General features: G+C 38.9%; 1 protein-coding gene across 3 annotated transcripts in view; it reads right to left on the minus strand.

The window, feature by feature from the left end:
* Window positions 1–1,088: 1,088 nt before the first annotated feature.
* The window catches only part of AQP9 (aquaporin 9), a 24,831-nt gene continuing 10,524 nt past the window's right edge, over window positions 1,089–15,395 (minus strand). For 2 of the 3 annotated variants that reach the window (XM_009994413.1, XM_009994411.1), the window contains 5 exons: window positions 13,277–13,403; window positions 9,591–9,728; window positions 7,839–7,957; window positions 5,984–6,201; window positions 1,175–1,437 (listed from right to left, as the gene is read on the minus strand). In XM_009994413.1, coding sequence (XP_009992715.1) covers window positions 1,275–1,437; window positions 5,984–6,201; window positions 7,839–7,957; window positions 9,591–9,728; window positions 13,277–13,343 — 705 coding nt within the window. In that variant the 5' untranslated portion in view covers window positions 13,344–13,403 and the 3' untranslated portion in view covers window positions 1,175–1,274. Of the gene's footprint in view, window positions 1,438–5,983; window positions 6,202–7,838; window positions 7,958–9,590; window positions 9,729–13,276; window positions 13,404–15,395 lie in introns of all 3 variants that reach the window. The other variant, XM_009994412.1, reaches the window with a different exon arrangement.

Genomic DNA, 15,395 nt, shown 5'->3' on the forward strand with positions numbered 1-15,395 from the left:
CCTACGAAGGGTGCTCTCATTGTAGGGTGCTCTTCTGGTACCCTGACATTTTGTTGTGAAAATAGCTCAGGAGCATCACTGAATAGGATGTCTATTTATTCATGGTCACCACCACCAACCATATATATGTGTATGTACTAGAAATTAACTTTGATTTAATTGGATACATTTAATTCACAATGACTAAGCAGAAATAATTTCATTTTTCCGTGCTGGATATTTAAGAAGTGGTATATGTCCAACCACTTTGCTTTGGCAAGAGAATCAATGCCTTAGAGCTCTGATGTGGAGATGGTCTTCCTTGGGGAATTCAAATCTAGGACTGGGTCTGAGACCAGTATCTAGTTTTAATTACTGCTACCAAAATAAAAATCACTCCCACAAAGCAGATGAAATCCCACCATGTAGATCAACAGCAGAAGGCCTCTTTTAAAGCTTATATGTACATAGGCTTTGTGCTGACCTCTGCACAGCAGAAGCCTCTGTTGCTGGCCCAACTCCACAGGAATGAATTTTGTCCAGAAAGCACAGTGGAAAAGATTCAGATTAATATTAGGTTAGGATTTTAATATCAGGTTGCATAAAAGTCAAGAAAATTGTTTTAAAATAACAGAATATAATTGTATAAAAAACCTGTGCAGAAGTACAGCTTTGTCTTTTTGGTGTTGATCTTATAGCACATGGTTTTTCCCTTCTGTGATTGTATTCTGTGTTACTAAACCTCATCACTGAGGAGTTGATTACTTGCCAATCAATTTGTGGCTCCATAAAGATTTAATAAGTTAAAACTACTTCAGTTTACACTCTGACAATGCAGGTATTGTGTTTAATTTTCAGGTGATCCTTTCTTAAGTAATGGCTGTAAGAAGTGAGCGGTGCTCTGGCACATTAATTCAGCACTGAATCAATTAACTACCTATGCATGCTGTTTTGTAACAATACCTCATCTTTTTCAGTTAATTAGGCAGCATGATTAGCACCATATGTGTTGTATTAACAGGTCAGTACCTCATCTCACTGCAACTTAATCTAGGAGATGGATCTGAAAGCCATATGAAAAGAACAATTTACCATTTCCACCTCCAAGTTCCAAGTTTGGAATGTGAGCAGCCTGATGTTTCATGAAAAGAGATCAGTTTTGAACTTGTCTTCTATATAGATTTTTTTTTGTCTAGAAATGTGAATTTCTGCTTGAAGCATACAGGTTTTGTAACATGGTCCAAACGATTATTTGCATAAAAGCTACACAACAAAATGAGAAAATTCTTCACTTCTTACTCCACATTGGTCAATTCGTATTTGTCATACACATCATTTTCGTCTCCTGGCTGAGTATCTGAATGATGAATTTCAATAAGAACAATATAGGTCATTGCTCCAAGTACACCTCCCAGCATAGGTGCAACAACAGGGACCCACCACCAGTTATTCCCAGCCCTGTAAGACAAAACAAAACAAAAAACAAAAACACACACAAAAAAACGCCCCTAAGAATTATTATTATTTGTTACTCTTTTGAACACCTTACATTACATTTGGCAGTGAACAAGTATGGTGGTGTGACACTAGCTGTACTGTAGCACTTTCTATTTTGTCTTTATATTGTGACTGAAATGCTAAGTAACAACTACCAGGCATGTTAGCTTACATGCTTTACTTGCACCTTAGAAAACAAGGTCTCTTGACTGCATGTCAGTTTTGGGGGCAGGGGATAGCTTCTCCCTTGTGGAAAATGGGCTTCATTGATTTACAATGAAGTGAACTAGGATGTATTTAGTGCACAGCAATCTTCACTGATGCTACTGCCAGATGCTCGTGAATAGGTTTTCAGGAGTGATTCATGCAAATATATGTTGCAAAAATGAGTTGTCTCATCTGCATGGAGATTTGCAGGTTTAGGCCTGCAACAGTAGATACGGTGATGTTCTTGACAAGTACAATAGATTATACTTGATTTTTAGTATATTTGCCTCAAGGAATGTAATAAAAATCATGGTGAATGTAAAGTGGGTTATATTTGACTAGAGTGGTGAAGATTCAAATTTCACGATGTAGTGTCTTATGTCTAAGTTTATAATGCAGAACCTTTCAGTAAGAAGTAAATAAGCAGTTAAAAGTTTATACACCTAAAACTTTATCTTTTTTAGAATTGCTATGTTCAGTAAGGAAGTCCAACAAATTGGCTCCTTTAAAATGTTCACATTCACTTGGTACAGTTACTTGGATTTCATTTTAAATATGTAGATTTATGAACATTTTTAAAGAAACCAGTTCACCATGAAATGGCATAAAACAACAGCAGCTGCTTTATGCAGGAGGCTTGGGCTTGTAGAATTGTTCTCCCTTTCCTGGGGGTCCCCATTCTGACAGTGTATCACTGAGTATTGGTTTCAGAGCACAGACTTTATTTACTGGCAGATGAAGGTGTTTGATTCAAGACAGGGTTTATTAACAGAATACATCAGTCTGCAGTGAAAACCCAGACACCTCAATTCCATGCATATTGAAAATAAGAGGAGTAACTTTTTTTTTCCTCCCAGAAATACAAATGGACAAATTAATATGTGAGAGGAACTTTGCAAGAAGCTGCCAGGGGAACTTTTCAACTGTAAGGATTATTATTCAACACTCAGTTGTATAGATTTACGCTCAAGTGAACTTGTAGTTACATCACAACACAGGAATGGAACAGGGCTGATCCCACAGTGCCCTATTGATGATAATATTCCTTATTCAGAAATGCTTTCATTGTGTATGTTTTTGCCTTTGGAATTAGTTAGGTCTTGCCCTGAAGATATAAAATAACTCCTGATACTGTTCTACTGAGTTTACAGATCTGTCTGTTGTTCAGTCATGAATGTCGATTGAGCCCATGAATTTCTGGAACAAGCATGGACTAGGGTTTTATTGAATTAATCAGCACAACAAAGTTTTTATCAAGTACTTGTGTGTATTCCTTTGTGTGTGCCTGCCTTTGTTCATGGGCATATAATTAAGGTGTTTCTTGGCAGGTTTCTTTCTGGGCTTGTTCCATGAACTGATATGTGCCTAGTTGGCTACTGCATGACCTTCTTCAAATCATGGCCTGTATTTGCAGCAGCTGCTGTCAGCTGCACTTCAGCCAGCTGGGTGGAAGGGGAAGGGGATCGAGAGCATTGTTGTTAACCTGAATCAAACCATGACAGACACCCTCTGCTAACATAATGGATGTGAAGTCTTTATAGAGGGTGTTGCCAAAGCTGAAATGAGATCAGGACTCAGTTGAGTTATGAGTTTCCATGACACTCAATCCTCCTTCATTGACACAGGAGCACAAACTCTGTGACAAGCAGAAGCAGCTTCACTGAAGTAACCTGAGTTCCCTTATGCCCTACCTTTGCCTGACTTACAGCTTTGCTGCCAAGTTAGCAGGAAAACATCCAGCTATGTCTTTTATCATAATCAGGTGTGTTTGCTGTGGGGCAGAGCAAGTGGGAGGAGGCATAGGCACAGGCCTGGCAAGGGGAGTTAACTGCAAAAATGTCCAGGAAACTGCAGTGGTCTAGGAACTTTGGCCATTTTAGACTTGCAAATACATTTCTCTTGTAGCCAGCAGCTGCGGGATGGTGAGATAACCCTGTTTCCTACAAGACATGCTAGGATTATTCAGGTGTTCAGCTGTGTGGAAGCTGTCTGGCTACTGTTCCATACTCCGTCAAGAATGCAAGAGACTTGCCATCCAAAACCCTGTGCAGACAAGAGCTGTGTCTCCTGACCCTTTCCAAAATGCAGTTTAGTTTAGTCCGGGCGACTTGTCCCCGGGGCTGGCAGCCACGAGGTGTCAGCGTTACCGCGGCAGAGGAGCGCTGGGAGGGAGCACGGCAGATTCCCTGTCATTGCTGCTGCCACTGCCACTCACAGCCGCCTCGGCAGAGGTGCATCGGACCCCGCAACGACCCAAGGCTGAAACATGCTTCAAATGCTGCTGCGAAATCTTCTTTAGAGCTGTTTCTCACTTTCTCGTTGCTACTTCATGCTGTGTTACGCTTGTCAAAATCCAGACTTCTGGTATTTGTACCCAAGCTCTGACTTTTTTCTCACTACACACAAAACTTCAGTACCCAAAACTTGTCTTAAGCTTATTAGAATATTAAACGTGCTTAAGAGAGATTCCTGTTTATCTCCATGGTTTTAGGACAAATAATTTGTAACATTTTGGTCTTTAAAGTGAGCAGTTGTCTTTACTGATGGCACAGTTGTCATTGGTGACAGCTGCTCCCAAAAGGTAGAAGAGCAGTTTGCAGGAGCAGGCTACAGTTCTGACCATGCCTGTTTCATGTGAAGTGGTGCTCTCTCTAGGGTGCCAGACAGACACCCTTTCCAGCTGCAGTGGGTCAACAACTTCTAACAGGAGCTTTTAACCTAGACAAAGCCAGTTGCACTGGCTGGGGTACATGTACCATAGAGAGAACAAGATAAAGCCAGAATTTACTGGAAGGGCAGAGGGAACTGATTATTTCAATGTTTAGAGCATTTGGTTGAGATCAGGGTGTAGAGACTGTCATCCTTTTCTATCTGATCTGTTCCAAAGTATGGCTTTCCTGGCAGTCCCTGTCTGCTCTGCAGGCAGCACTCAATACTTGCTGGCAGAGTGTGACAGAGAGTAACTCGGTCATTGTGATGTGTTTCCATCCTCACTTCAATTGATGCTCTGTGCATCCCTTGTGTCACTGTGGAGGTTTCATGCTTAGGTGCCAGTTCCTGGGCATGCCTTACTAGAGAGCTTAAGCACCTGCCTCAAGGTTGTGAATCCCAGGTGAGTTGAGACATCCAGTGTTTAGCTGTCAACTGTTGCTACTTCCAGAAACTGCACTTCCAGTTTCTTATGCACATGTAACACCAGCAAAGCATCAGGCAGTTCAGGATCCTAGCCTTTCCAGAGGATTCAGACTTTCTTCATGGCCTGTAACTAATCCAAAGTTTCCAGGTACCTATTAGAGCTCCAGTTCTTCCTATGTCCACCTGGATCTGTGCAGTAAATAGATGAGAACATATTCCTGTTGTATCCTGTTCCCTTGAACTTGGTTATATGTCATGCCTAGTTTTTTGTATGAAAAAACCTTTCCTGCTGTTCTCCTCTGCTAAGGCATGTGATTTGTGTAGATGGAAGTAATAATAAATACAGATTATTTGTACTTGGTGAAGTAGCTAAAATGAAATCTCTATTAACCAGAGCTCTCTAGTGGTCTGTAGTACTTCTGGGGATTCCTACTTGTAAATAACTAGAAAAACAAACTGTGCAAAAATAAACCAAAAGACCTACCTCCTGATGACAGATTACTCTAACTTAGCTATCCCAGAGTGCCTCTTAGGCTGGATATGTGTAAGCTGTGGATTTGATATGCAACTCATTAGCTGTGCATTTGGCCAGCCAAGACTGCATGTGCGTGCGTGCACACATGCACAGGGATTTGAGAGTGCTCTGAAATGTGGGAAAATGAAGGAAGCTTTCTTTCATTTACTCCTTCCCTCCAAGGCAGGAAGTCAGGCTTTTAGATTGTTGTATATTTCTGCAATAACTCAGTAGTAATAATAGGCTAAATCAATCCGATGTCTGTGTTTTTTTATAGTACCCAATAAATACTTTCCTGCCTAACTCTCTCACTGTTCCATTTTTTTCCTGAAAGCTGCAGTACAAGAAAAGAAAGAACTCTTACATTTTCAGTGACCTCTAGGAATCTCTAATATTTTTGGAAGGGTCTGCTCGAAACTATGATTGGTATTAGAGATAATGCATGTTTCGTTTGCCCTAGAAGCAGGAAATCCTTCTTAAGGCCCAGTTTCTAGAAGATGTCTGACTTAAAGTGCATGAATAGCTGCTTCTGGTATGCAAAGAATTACCTATATGCATATAAAGTATGACTTGGTACCATGTTGAATCAGGATTCTTCCTAGAAAGCAATTTTAGCCAAGGGCATTTTACTTCATATCCAGGCATACTTACGTGAATACATCCATCCCCCATCCTGCAACGGCTGTGAAGAGCCTTGGGCCTAGATCCCTGGCTGGGTTCATGGCACAGCCACTGTTCATTCCCAAGGAGCAAGTAAGAACAATTATAAGAACTCCTACTGCAATTGGCTCCAGGCCCTTTGGTACGCTGTTATTTTTGGTGTCAAAAATAGCAAATATAGCCAGAAGAAGAACAGCTGTTGACATCACCTGGCCAATGCAAAGAAAAGAATATTGAATAAATATGTGCAGATTCTTTCCAATAATGAGAAGAGGGGCCATAGCAGCTGTGGATTGTGGTGGCTTAAAGGTGGTATTTAGATTTATCCCACTACACGGAATAGCAAAATTTGGCACCCAGTGCTTCTCTGCTTCAGAGTAATGAGAAGTTTTGATACCTGTGCTGAAAGAACAAGTCAGTAAATGTGCTGAGGATACCTGGAAAAAAAATATGCAACAACCTGGTGTAGAAAGAATAGAGGATTTAGAAGGCATCTCCTGTGTAAGGTCTGATGCTTTGTTTCCACACTTCTTCCTATCAATTTAACAGTTCAATGTACTTGATTTTGGGCCGTTCTGTTATGCCAATACAACCAGTTATGTTTGATATAAAAGTATTTTATGTGACTATACCTTACACTGATAAATTAGACTAGATATGCACCTTTTTATCCAGGTATTGCATAATGTAAGAAAAAAAGTGAAGTCTACAAAGTCAGAACTGGGCAGCTGAAAACTTAGGAATTACTAAGTTAAGGTTGCACGTGTAACTGTAACATGAACTCTATATTGAATATGCTAATAGAGCTGCTGAAGGAAATGTTCTTGGAATTAATTTGATGGTACTGCTGCTCTGCTTAAATCAAACGCTTTGTAAATGTTGATTTTGCTAATAATTAATTTAGGGGAAAAACAAAATGGTTCAGCAATCAAAACATTAAATTCCCATACTGATTTAAAGAATCTGAAGTTTGGGGAGGTTTAAAAATTATTTTTGTAATCTGGTTTTACTTGTCTTAAAATGGGCAAAAAGATCTCATGAGAAAGTCTGTTGACTGATCCAAAGGAAAAATCAGAAGTCTTTCTTACACAATTTCAGTACAGTGTTTAGATTTTTTTTGAAGCCAGTTTTCAATATCTTCAAATCCCTTACATAAGAAATTCCTGTGCTCCAGCAATCCCTAGTTTTTTAGAGCTTACTTATGCAGTGTAGTTATTTCAGGTATGCCTGAAAAAGACAGGTAAACTGATTAGAAGTAAATAGAAGATCTGAAACTTCGTTTTCATTGTTGGATATGTGGGATTAGAAGATACAGATTAGAAACACAGTGGAGATTTTCCTCCGTTTCAGTCATTTGAAAAATAACAAATATTGCAAATCCGTTTGTGAAGAGAAGGTTAGGAAGGAGGTTTATGGTAGCAGAAAACTCAGTTGTTCAGTGTGTTAATCTGGCTGCTTAAGCATTACTTAAGGAATAGCAGGTCCACAATATTTTGATATTTTGGCTGCATTTTGATGTAAATGGACATAGCTCTGCTAAAGTTCATGGAGAAGCACTGATTTATGCTGGGGAAAATCTCTTTAATGCAATACATACAAGCCATGTATGTGCAACAAGTAATATGATGCATGTGGAAAGAACAACTTGAAATTATCTTGCTTGTAAAATATGACTAAAATGTAAACCCCCACCCCAACAGCATTGCATTCTCATTGCTCTTGGGCAGTGATGTATGACATGGTGAGAGTCATCATACCTGTTAGATATATACGTATTTTTTTACTGCTTGGTTTTACAGTTTTCAGTATGTTTAAATTGTAGAATCAAGACAGGAAGTGTACTTACCTGATCTGCAAATCCATTTATGAGGGACAGATAGGGAGCTGGATATGTTGCAAAGATGTGTGCTGTTGCATTAGGTCCTGTGACCTCAAGTCTTCCATTGCTATACTCCATAAAGGCATCTATAGGAAACAAAGATTACCTGATTGCACTTCTCCATAAACATTAGGTTTTCTAGGACTAGAATATACATGATAGGTCTGTGCAGTTCATATTCCCAACTGACACTGATAGTATTTCTGGAAGAATAGCTAATGGATTTGACGTGATGTACTAATCATACTCTTCCTGCCTCATCTCTCCTCCTGTGCCCTGAAGTACTTGTTCTTATCACAGCTTTCAAAATAAGGCTTTTCTCTGCTGCTCATTGCTCCAAACTCTTCACTGTAAAGACTGTTCTGAACACAGTTGCATTACTCTGTAACAGGTGCTATATTTGGCATAATGCCCCCTCAAAATACACAGCATCCTGATTGTACTATTGTGGATTCCCAGCTACCAGGAGTTACTGCTGTTGCATTTGACAGTTGTGTGGTGACTTCTGGGAGTGAACTCTCCTGAGAGACCTCCTCGGCTACAGGAGTTTAAATTTTTCACTCGGTGTGGGCTTTACACCCAACTGCCACACAGGTCATCCAAAATATGAGGGGAGAGGCTAACCCCAACACTTCAGTCTTAGCATATTTAAGTTAGTTTTTATATATACAGTAAAGATTTGTGTATATTGCACACACATGTATATCTATGTTCATATATTTCAGACATATTTTAAATAGTAGAATATGACTTCTGTGTGGGAATAATTTGCTGCCTTGGCAATGCTAGAATAAGATGGAGCACTCAAATCTGTATAGGCAGATATATGTAACAAATGGATCCAGTGATTAGGTGATACTTGTGAGTAAAGAAGCAGCTTCCCATCTCTAATGAAAGTCATGATTACTACTGGTGCTGAGCACATCTCTGACACACAACAGGCATTTTCCTTTTTTCTCACTTGCATCCAGACCCAGCACTGACTACAGACATAATGCCCATAGGAGACAGGGTTTGGAGGAGATGGGCTAAGACAGTAGGAGCACGATTTTGGGGTGTGTGATTGAAGTAACTGATCTGAGTGGATTCATCAAATCAGGGAGTGTGTTACCAAGTTTTTTTCACTTTGTGGCACACCATGTAAAAGAGACAAGCCTCAAGGGGTAATTTTTAATTATTTTTCCCCTTTTTTCCATTCTAGTATGACCCCTTTATCACTCAACCTGGAGTTCATTGCCTTGGAGAGCTACCTTTCTAGGGTGGTCTGAAGTTTAGTCAGGAGGGACTTGATTTCATATCCTGTAACCTCAATGAACGATGTTGGTGATACTTGCCTACAGGCACTTGGATCAGGGCTTTAATGTTTCTAATTTGCTTGGAAGATGAATAGTCCTGTATCCTGGCTATTAGGTAATTTAAAATCCTTACTGAGAAATACATGATCTCAGAGTATCTGATTTCTCATGAATAATTTTTTCTAAATTTCAGAATGCTTGATGGAGTATTAATGTTTCAGAAAAGTTGTAGGATACCTGCAATGTTTGAGCCTTTTTTTTTCTCCTCCAGATTCTTTATTCTTCTTCCTTCTTTATGGCTTTAGCTTCAGTCCTGCCATTAGCCCTTTGTGAACCGAGTCCTCTGCCTGCTTGGTATTCAATGAAAAATTGGAGACTGCTTGACCTCTAGTTTGTCCTGTGAGCATGTTTAAGGTGTACTCACCGTAATAAATCCCAAAGACAGCTGCTGCTCCAACAAATGCTCCCAGGAGTTGTGCTAATATGTAAATTGGTAATTTGGTCCATTTTAATCTTCCAGTCACGCACATGGCTAATGAAACGGCTGGGTTTATGTGACCACCTGAAAAATAAATCACAAAATAAGTCATATGGTTGACTGAGATACATGAGAATAGGTGAAGGATTTGTAAAAATGTGGGTGCTTTGGAGCACAAGACTAGTACATGCTTTTCTAGATGTTATTTTGCAATTAAATACTGACTGCAATTAAACTGGAACAAGTTGAACAAAACTGGGGGGTGGGAGGGAGCCAAAATTCACCAAGATCCTGCTTGCCTCTTGATGTTTGCAGTCTGTGCTGCTTATCAGAATGCTGCCCTAACTTTTCTAGAAAAAAAGCCTAAATCTGCTCTGTTGGTTGTGATGGGACATAGTCTGGACATGACCCCTCTCAAGGAGCTTTTGGTTTTTTATTTTTAGGAGGATTGGGGCAGCAGAACATTTATTCAATTTAGCAGGCACATATTACGATGAAGGACTATGACTGGCTTGATCATGTATCTTGAGGCAGATCTGAAGTCCCCTGGATTTAAGTCATGTTTATGTCCCTGTCTTCAACCTGAGGCTACTGAGGAACTCATGTTTTCATGAAGATAAAATAATTTTAGGGTGGTGCAGCATCATGCTGACTGCTGGTGAGCTATGCCCAGATGGTATCTGGGGACAGCAGTGCATAGTTCCTCATCACACCTTTTCATCAAGCTCTTACACCCTCCAGAAAGGTCCATGATGAGGAAACTGACAAAGTAGCTGTGCTGAAAGAGAGTTTTCTATTTCCTGTGGAATTTCCTTTGTTTGCATTTACAAGTAGCTACACCTGAATTCACACATGGAGAAGATTTCAGCAACACTGAAATTCTTTGTGACAATTTTAGTTTCTAAAATATATTCATTATCAAGTCACATGCTAGTTGCTTCCCTCAACATGTTTTATCAATGTGGAAAAAAGCATTGAATGCTTTTGGAAAACATAGTTTTTTACAAAAATGCAGTTGATGCTTAAGAATTAGAAATTGCAAAATAAATGAATGAAGCAATGCTCCACAGTGGAAGTACAGGAAAACCCAAGTTCTGCAAAGTCATGGCAGATCCATTGCTTACCTTCTAGGTAAAGTCTAATTTCAAACCATATGGTTATCAGAAAAAATGGCCTTTGTCTTAATAAAATAACTAAAAGAGCATGACCTTTGTCTGTCAAAAGCTAGTGGTGGAGAAAGGGCTTCTATGTACAGTTTCTGTGTTTGCTTGCACTTTGGGTCAGTGAGTCACTATCTTATGAAATCCAGGCACCTTTGATACATAATGAACTGACAAACACAGATAAGAAGCTGGATAAAACCTTCTTTGTATCACTTCCAAAACTCTGACCTAGTAGCTCCAGTCTTGAATTAATTTTGAATTCCTCACTGTGTTTCAAATTCTTTAGCACAGAGCAAATAGATGGATGGCACCTTATTTAACAGCCCTTCATGTGAATTTTGATAAATTGTTGTCTTGTCTCTTTGTTCTTTACTCTGGCTGGAATGAATAATTTTCCCTTCTTTCAACACCTGATATTTTCCCCCACCTGTGTATAATACAGGCTGATTATGATGATGGTCAGGGCAAGTCATAGTAATATTAGAGTTGTCTGATCAACATTAAATCTGGAAAGGAAAAGTCCAGTTGAGGGCTCTCATGCTGGCGTAAGGGTGTTAAAGCATTCTTGGTTCCTGTGCCACTGGTAGTTTCCTTTTTTGTGGGATTTTTTTAGAAAGTCTTCTCTGGACAGTGTGTTCCCTATTCTTTTGTAGTTCCAGTGGTCCTGGTAATGATTTTTTTAATATATATTTTCTTTAATGGTAAGTTGGAAAAAATGGTGGGATATTATCTAGACATTGAGGAAAATTAGATTGAAGAAAAGCAAAAAGGGGGATTTTCCTAGATGGAAGAGCTCAAATTCACTGAGTATGTTTTATGTTACCGTGAATTCAGAATTTCATAAAGAACTGATGCAAAATATCTTAGCAGTACTTAAACATGAGATATAATGGCCAAAGAGCCTCAAAATTTCCTAACAAATTCTGTATAGGAACTGATATGTTAAAGTGTCCACTAGTAATTAGATGTTGGATAGTCGCATCCTATTGAAATATGTTTCTATTCTTTCACAGAGAAAATGCACCGCGTGCAGAGTCCTTTGTCATGGGAAGAGCACAGGAAGCAGAACCCTGCAACATCTGCAACTGCTCTGCCCTGCTGGGACTGAACTCATAATAGAGTTTAGTATCCCTTAAAGATGCAAATATAGCACAGGTTAATGTCTTGACAGTTTTTTTTCCATGGTATTACATTAGAAGAGTTTTCCTGCCTCCATGTAAACTAAGAGCTGAAGCTTAAAGTTGTTCAGAGAATAGGAATGTACTACCACATTGATGTGAGGTATGAGCTATTCTACTCTGTTTCCATGACAGTAACAAGACTGACTGTTTTGCAGTACCTTGAGCACTTTCTGATGTGAGCTTACCTTTTCATGCCTGGTGTCTCTGTAAAATAATGTGTAAAAGAGAAGAGAAACACCCATAGTAATTTCTGCTATAGCAGCTATTTATAATGGCCTAATTATACCTAGAGATACCTGCTCAGATCGACTTTACCCTCTTTATGAATGATAAGAAATTCCTCTAGGAGAACCAGAGTAAAAGGACACTATTTGCTTTAGGAGGGCAATATATGCACCACATACAACACAGTATTGTATATTATAACACATAATATTATGTATTATTACATCCATTGTTTTCCACTTTACAGGGAGAATTTAAATGTTAAAAGCAGTTACGCTAATGTTTCTGGTATTAGCTTGGCCCAACTGAATGGTGGAAGTTGGAGCCAAACACCACCCAATATGTCACATGTAGACACACTGGTTAGTTAGCCCAGCTACAGACAAAGAGAGATTCCTGGCCAATATATAATGAGGAAATGCTGTAGCAAAAACAAAGAGGCACTGCCAGTGCATTGGTAGTGTGTCACAGAACACATCTCTAGTACTGATCTTTTTGTTTTTTCTGCTGTTTGTGATCTGCTGCTTCTATGAATAAGCAAACAAGCAGGAGCAGACTTGCTACTGCCTGCCATAGGACATGGAGGGATAAATTGTACTCTTAAGTCAAATCCTGCTCATTATACCCACTAGTAGGTTGTTCTGCCTTCTACCTAGCTGGCAGCTGTTTGAGCTGGTGACTGCTGGATTCTGTGTGTTTTTATGGTTATTTGCTTAAACACAGTGCCTGTGTTGGTTGTCTCTGTTGACTGACAGAATTTTCCAAGCAAGACCAAGCAGATTTCTCTTTTGTACAGACCATTTTCCATGCAGGCCAGCAGTTTGCCAAGGCTTGCACATTGTAGTTCAGATCAGAGTTTAAAGGAAGAAGTTGTGAAATGCAAAGAGCAGAAGGAAACAAGAACATGAAAGATGTACTAGCAAAACTCTGATGCAGACGCTGGTATCATGATGCATGTTATTGCTAGATACAGAATCGTTTATGTCATGAAATAGAAGTAATTTAATAAGGTAGCCTTAAAACTGTGGCAATATATGCTATATAAGAAAAAAAAGTCTCTTACCAGAAACCCCCCCAGACACATACACTGCTATGGTGACTGCCATTGCGAATCCAACTGATATTGTCATGGGCCCACCGTGTGCTCCTCGGCTAAGAACAGCCTGGCCCACACAGCCACAGCCAAGTGCCTGTGTTAAAACAGAAATGCAAAACCATGAGCACGTCTGTCAAATGTTACTTTGCTACTCCTGTTGATGTCCAGGTATAGCTGAAAATGTTATTAAATATTGAAAAAATGCTAGAATTTGAGATGAGTGATGTGTGTCGCATTGTTACCTGTGCTGCAATGAACATTCACTCTTTATTTTCCCCTACTTTGTGACCAGGAATAATGTCTGCTAAGAAGGACTTTTCTCACCCCAGAAAACAGTTTTCGAGTATAATTGTGGGATACAGATCAGAACTTGTATCCTGAACAAGATCCCACAGGCTCTACAACAAATCTCTCCATCTGAAAATGAAGAGGGAATTAATTCTGTGTGGTAAGTTTTCATTTCCCAGTTGTTGTTATAAGCAATGAAAACATTACTGTGAAAGTTACAAAAGATAGTTTAAAAAGCTTTTAATATTTAATACTGAAACTCTGGAATGAGACAACTCTCTGGAGGTTAGAATGTGTGTTACTATTTTATGCTGCCTTGATATCATATATTGCTCTATCAAAATATGAACTGTTAGACCTTAATATTGTTTATTTAAAGTGGATACAATAAATGAGAGAGAAGTTTGGAACAGGCAGAATAATCCAGAGCTATGCAAAAAGAATCAAGACTCAGGGCAACAAAAGTGAAAATCTGAGAGTTATGGACCAAGGCAAAGAAGAGATGTTAGGGCAAATCCTGGTGAAATAAGGCAGATATTTTAGCTTTATTGTTCAGACAGATGTAAAAATAACTGGTTACTTACACTTCGAAGTGTTAATTCTCCCTTTGTCATACTTAGCTGGCTTTCTGCAAAAACTGAGAGCTGGGTGTGTTCTAGGGAAAAGGATAAGAGCTCTGTGCTTAGCTTCAGGCACATGTTTAGGTCCTTTTAAAGTCTTAAAGTTGGTAGGACAGATTTTCAAAGCTATAAAAGGCTTTAGTTTAAGATAGACTAGAAGATCTGTTTCTGCTAGAGATGAATTTGTGTCTTTGAAAACCTGTTGTGTTTTTTTTTTAAATTAATGCCTAAGTGCTTTGCCGAGTAAGGATGTAACACTCTATGGAAGTTCTCAAATGATATCTATAGTCTGAAATCTCTTGCTTCTCTGCAAGTATAAGTGATCTGAATCATAGCGTTTCTGGGATGTGACTAGTTTTATCTTGTGCAAACTTAATTACTTTTTTAACTTGGGTGTTTTTTAATATATATATGTATTCCTCCTTTGATGGACATGGGAATCTGATATATTTTTTTTCTGCTATGCATATTAAAATACATTAAGTTTAGTTAATTTATAAAGACTTCCCACTGCAAGGCAGTTGTGTTCAGAAACTGCAAGGTTGTGGGAAGATTTCTACTGTCTTAGAAATAAACTGTACCAAAAAGATGTAGTGATTGAGATTTAACAAGCAAGTCCTGATAGAATAGATGCAGTTGAAACAGGGAAAGTAATACTCTTGTTTCCATTACTTCCCCAAGGGTTTTAACTAATACCAAAATGTGACAGAAAAGCTCTCAGTAAAATTATGCTCTTAACCAGCTTTGCAAAGCAGAGTTTCTGCTATAAAAGTGCCCTGAGAGTGTGTCATATACCCAGGTGCAGTTATTGCCCTGAGGTTATAATCATGCAAGCAAACAAAACACTGTCTGCTGCCAAAGTGTTACAGCTGTCAGGTTACGTAAGGGTAGGGTGGTGTTGGATAGCAATAGTTTATTGGCTTGTGTAATTGAAAGTTACAAGACATATTCCAAGCTGTAATCAACTGCTGTTCAAGGGATGACATGTGCTTACGTTAGGCATTTTCTCATTGCTGTTAGTAGCACTGATTTAGCAATTCACACAGCTCAAAGGCACATACAGATACAAAAGCAAAACAAAGTACATTTTAGTTGTCTGCAGCTGAAATTGCATGTCTTTTAAAACTTCACAAGACAATTCAACTCATCTTGTATTTATATGTTTAATTAACATGGAA

This window comes from Chaetura pelagica, unplaced genomic scaffold (assembly GCF_000747805.2).
Source record: "Chaetura pelagica isolate M959 unplaced genomic scaffold, ChaPel_1.0 scaffold222, whole genome shotgun sequence".
Taxonomy (NCBI): Eukaryota; Metazoa; Chordata; class Aves; order Apodiformes; family Apodidae; genus Chaetura; species Chaetura pelagica.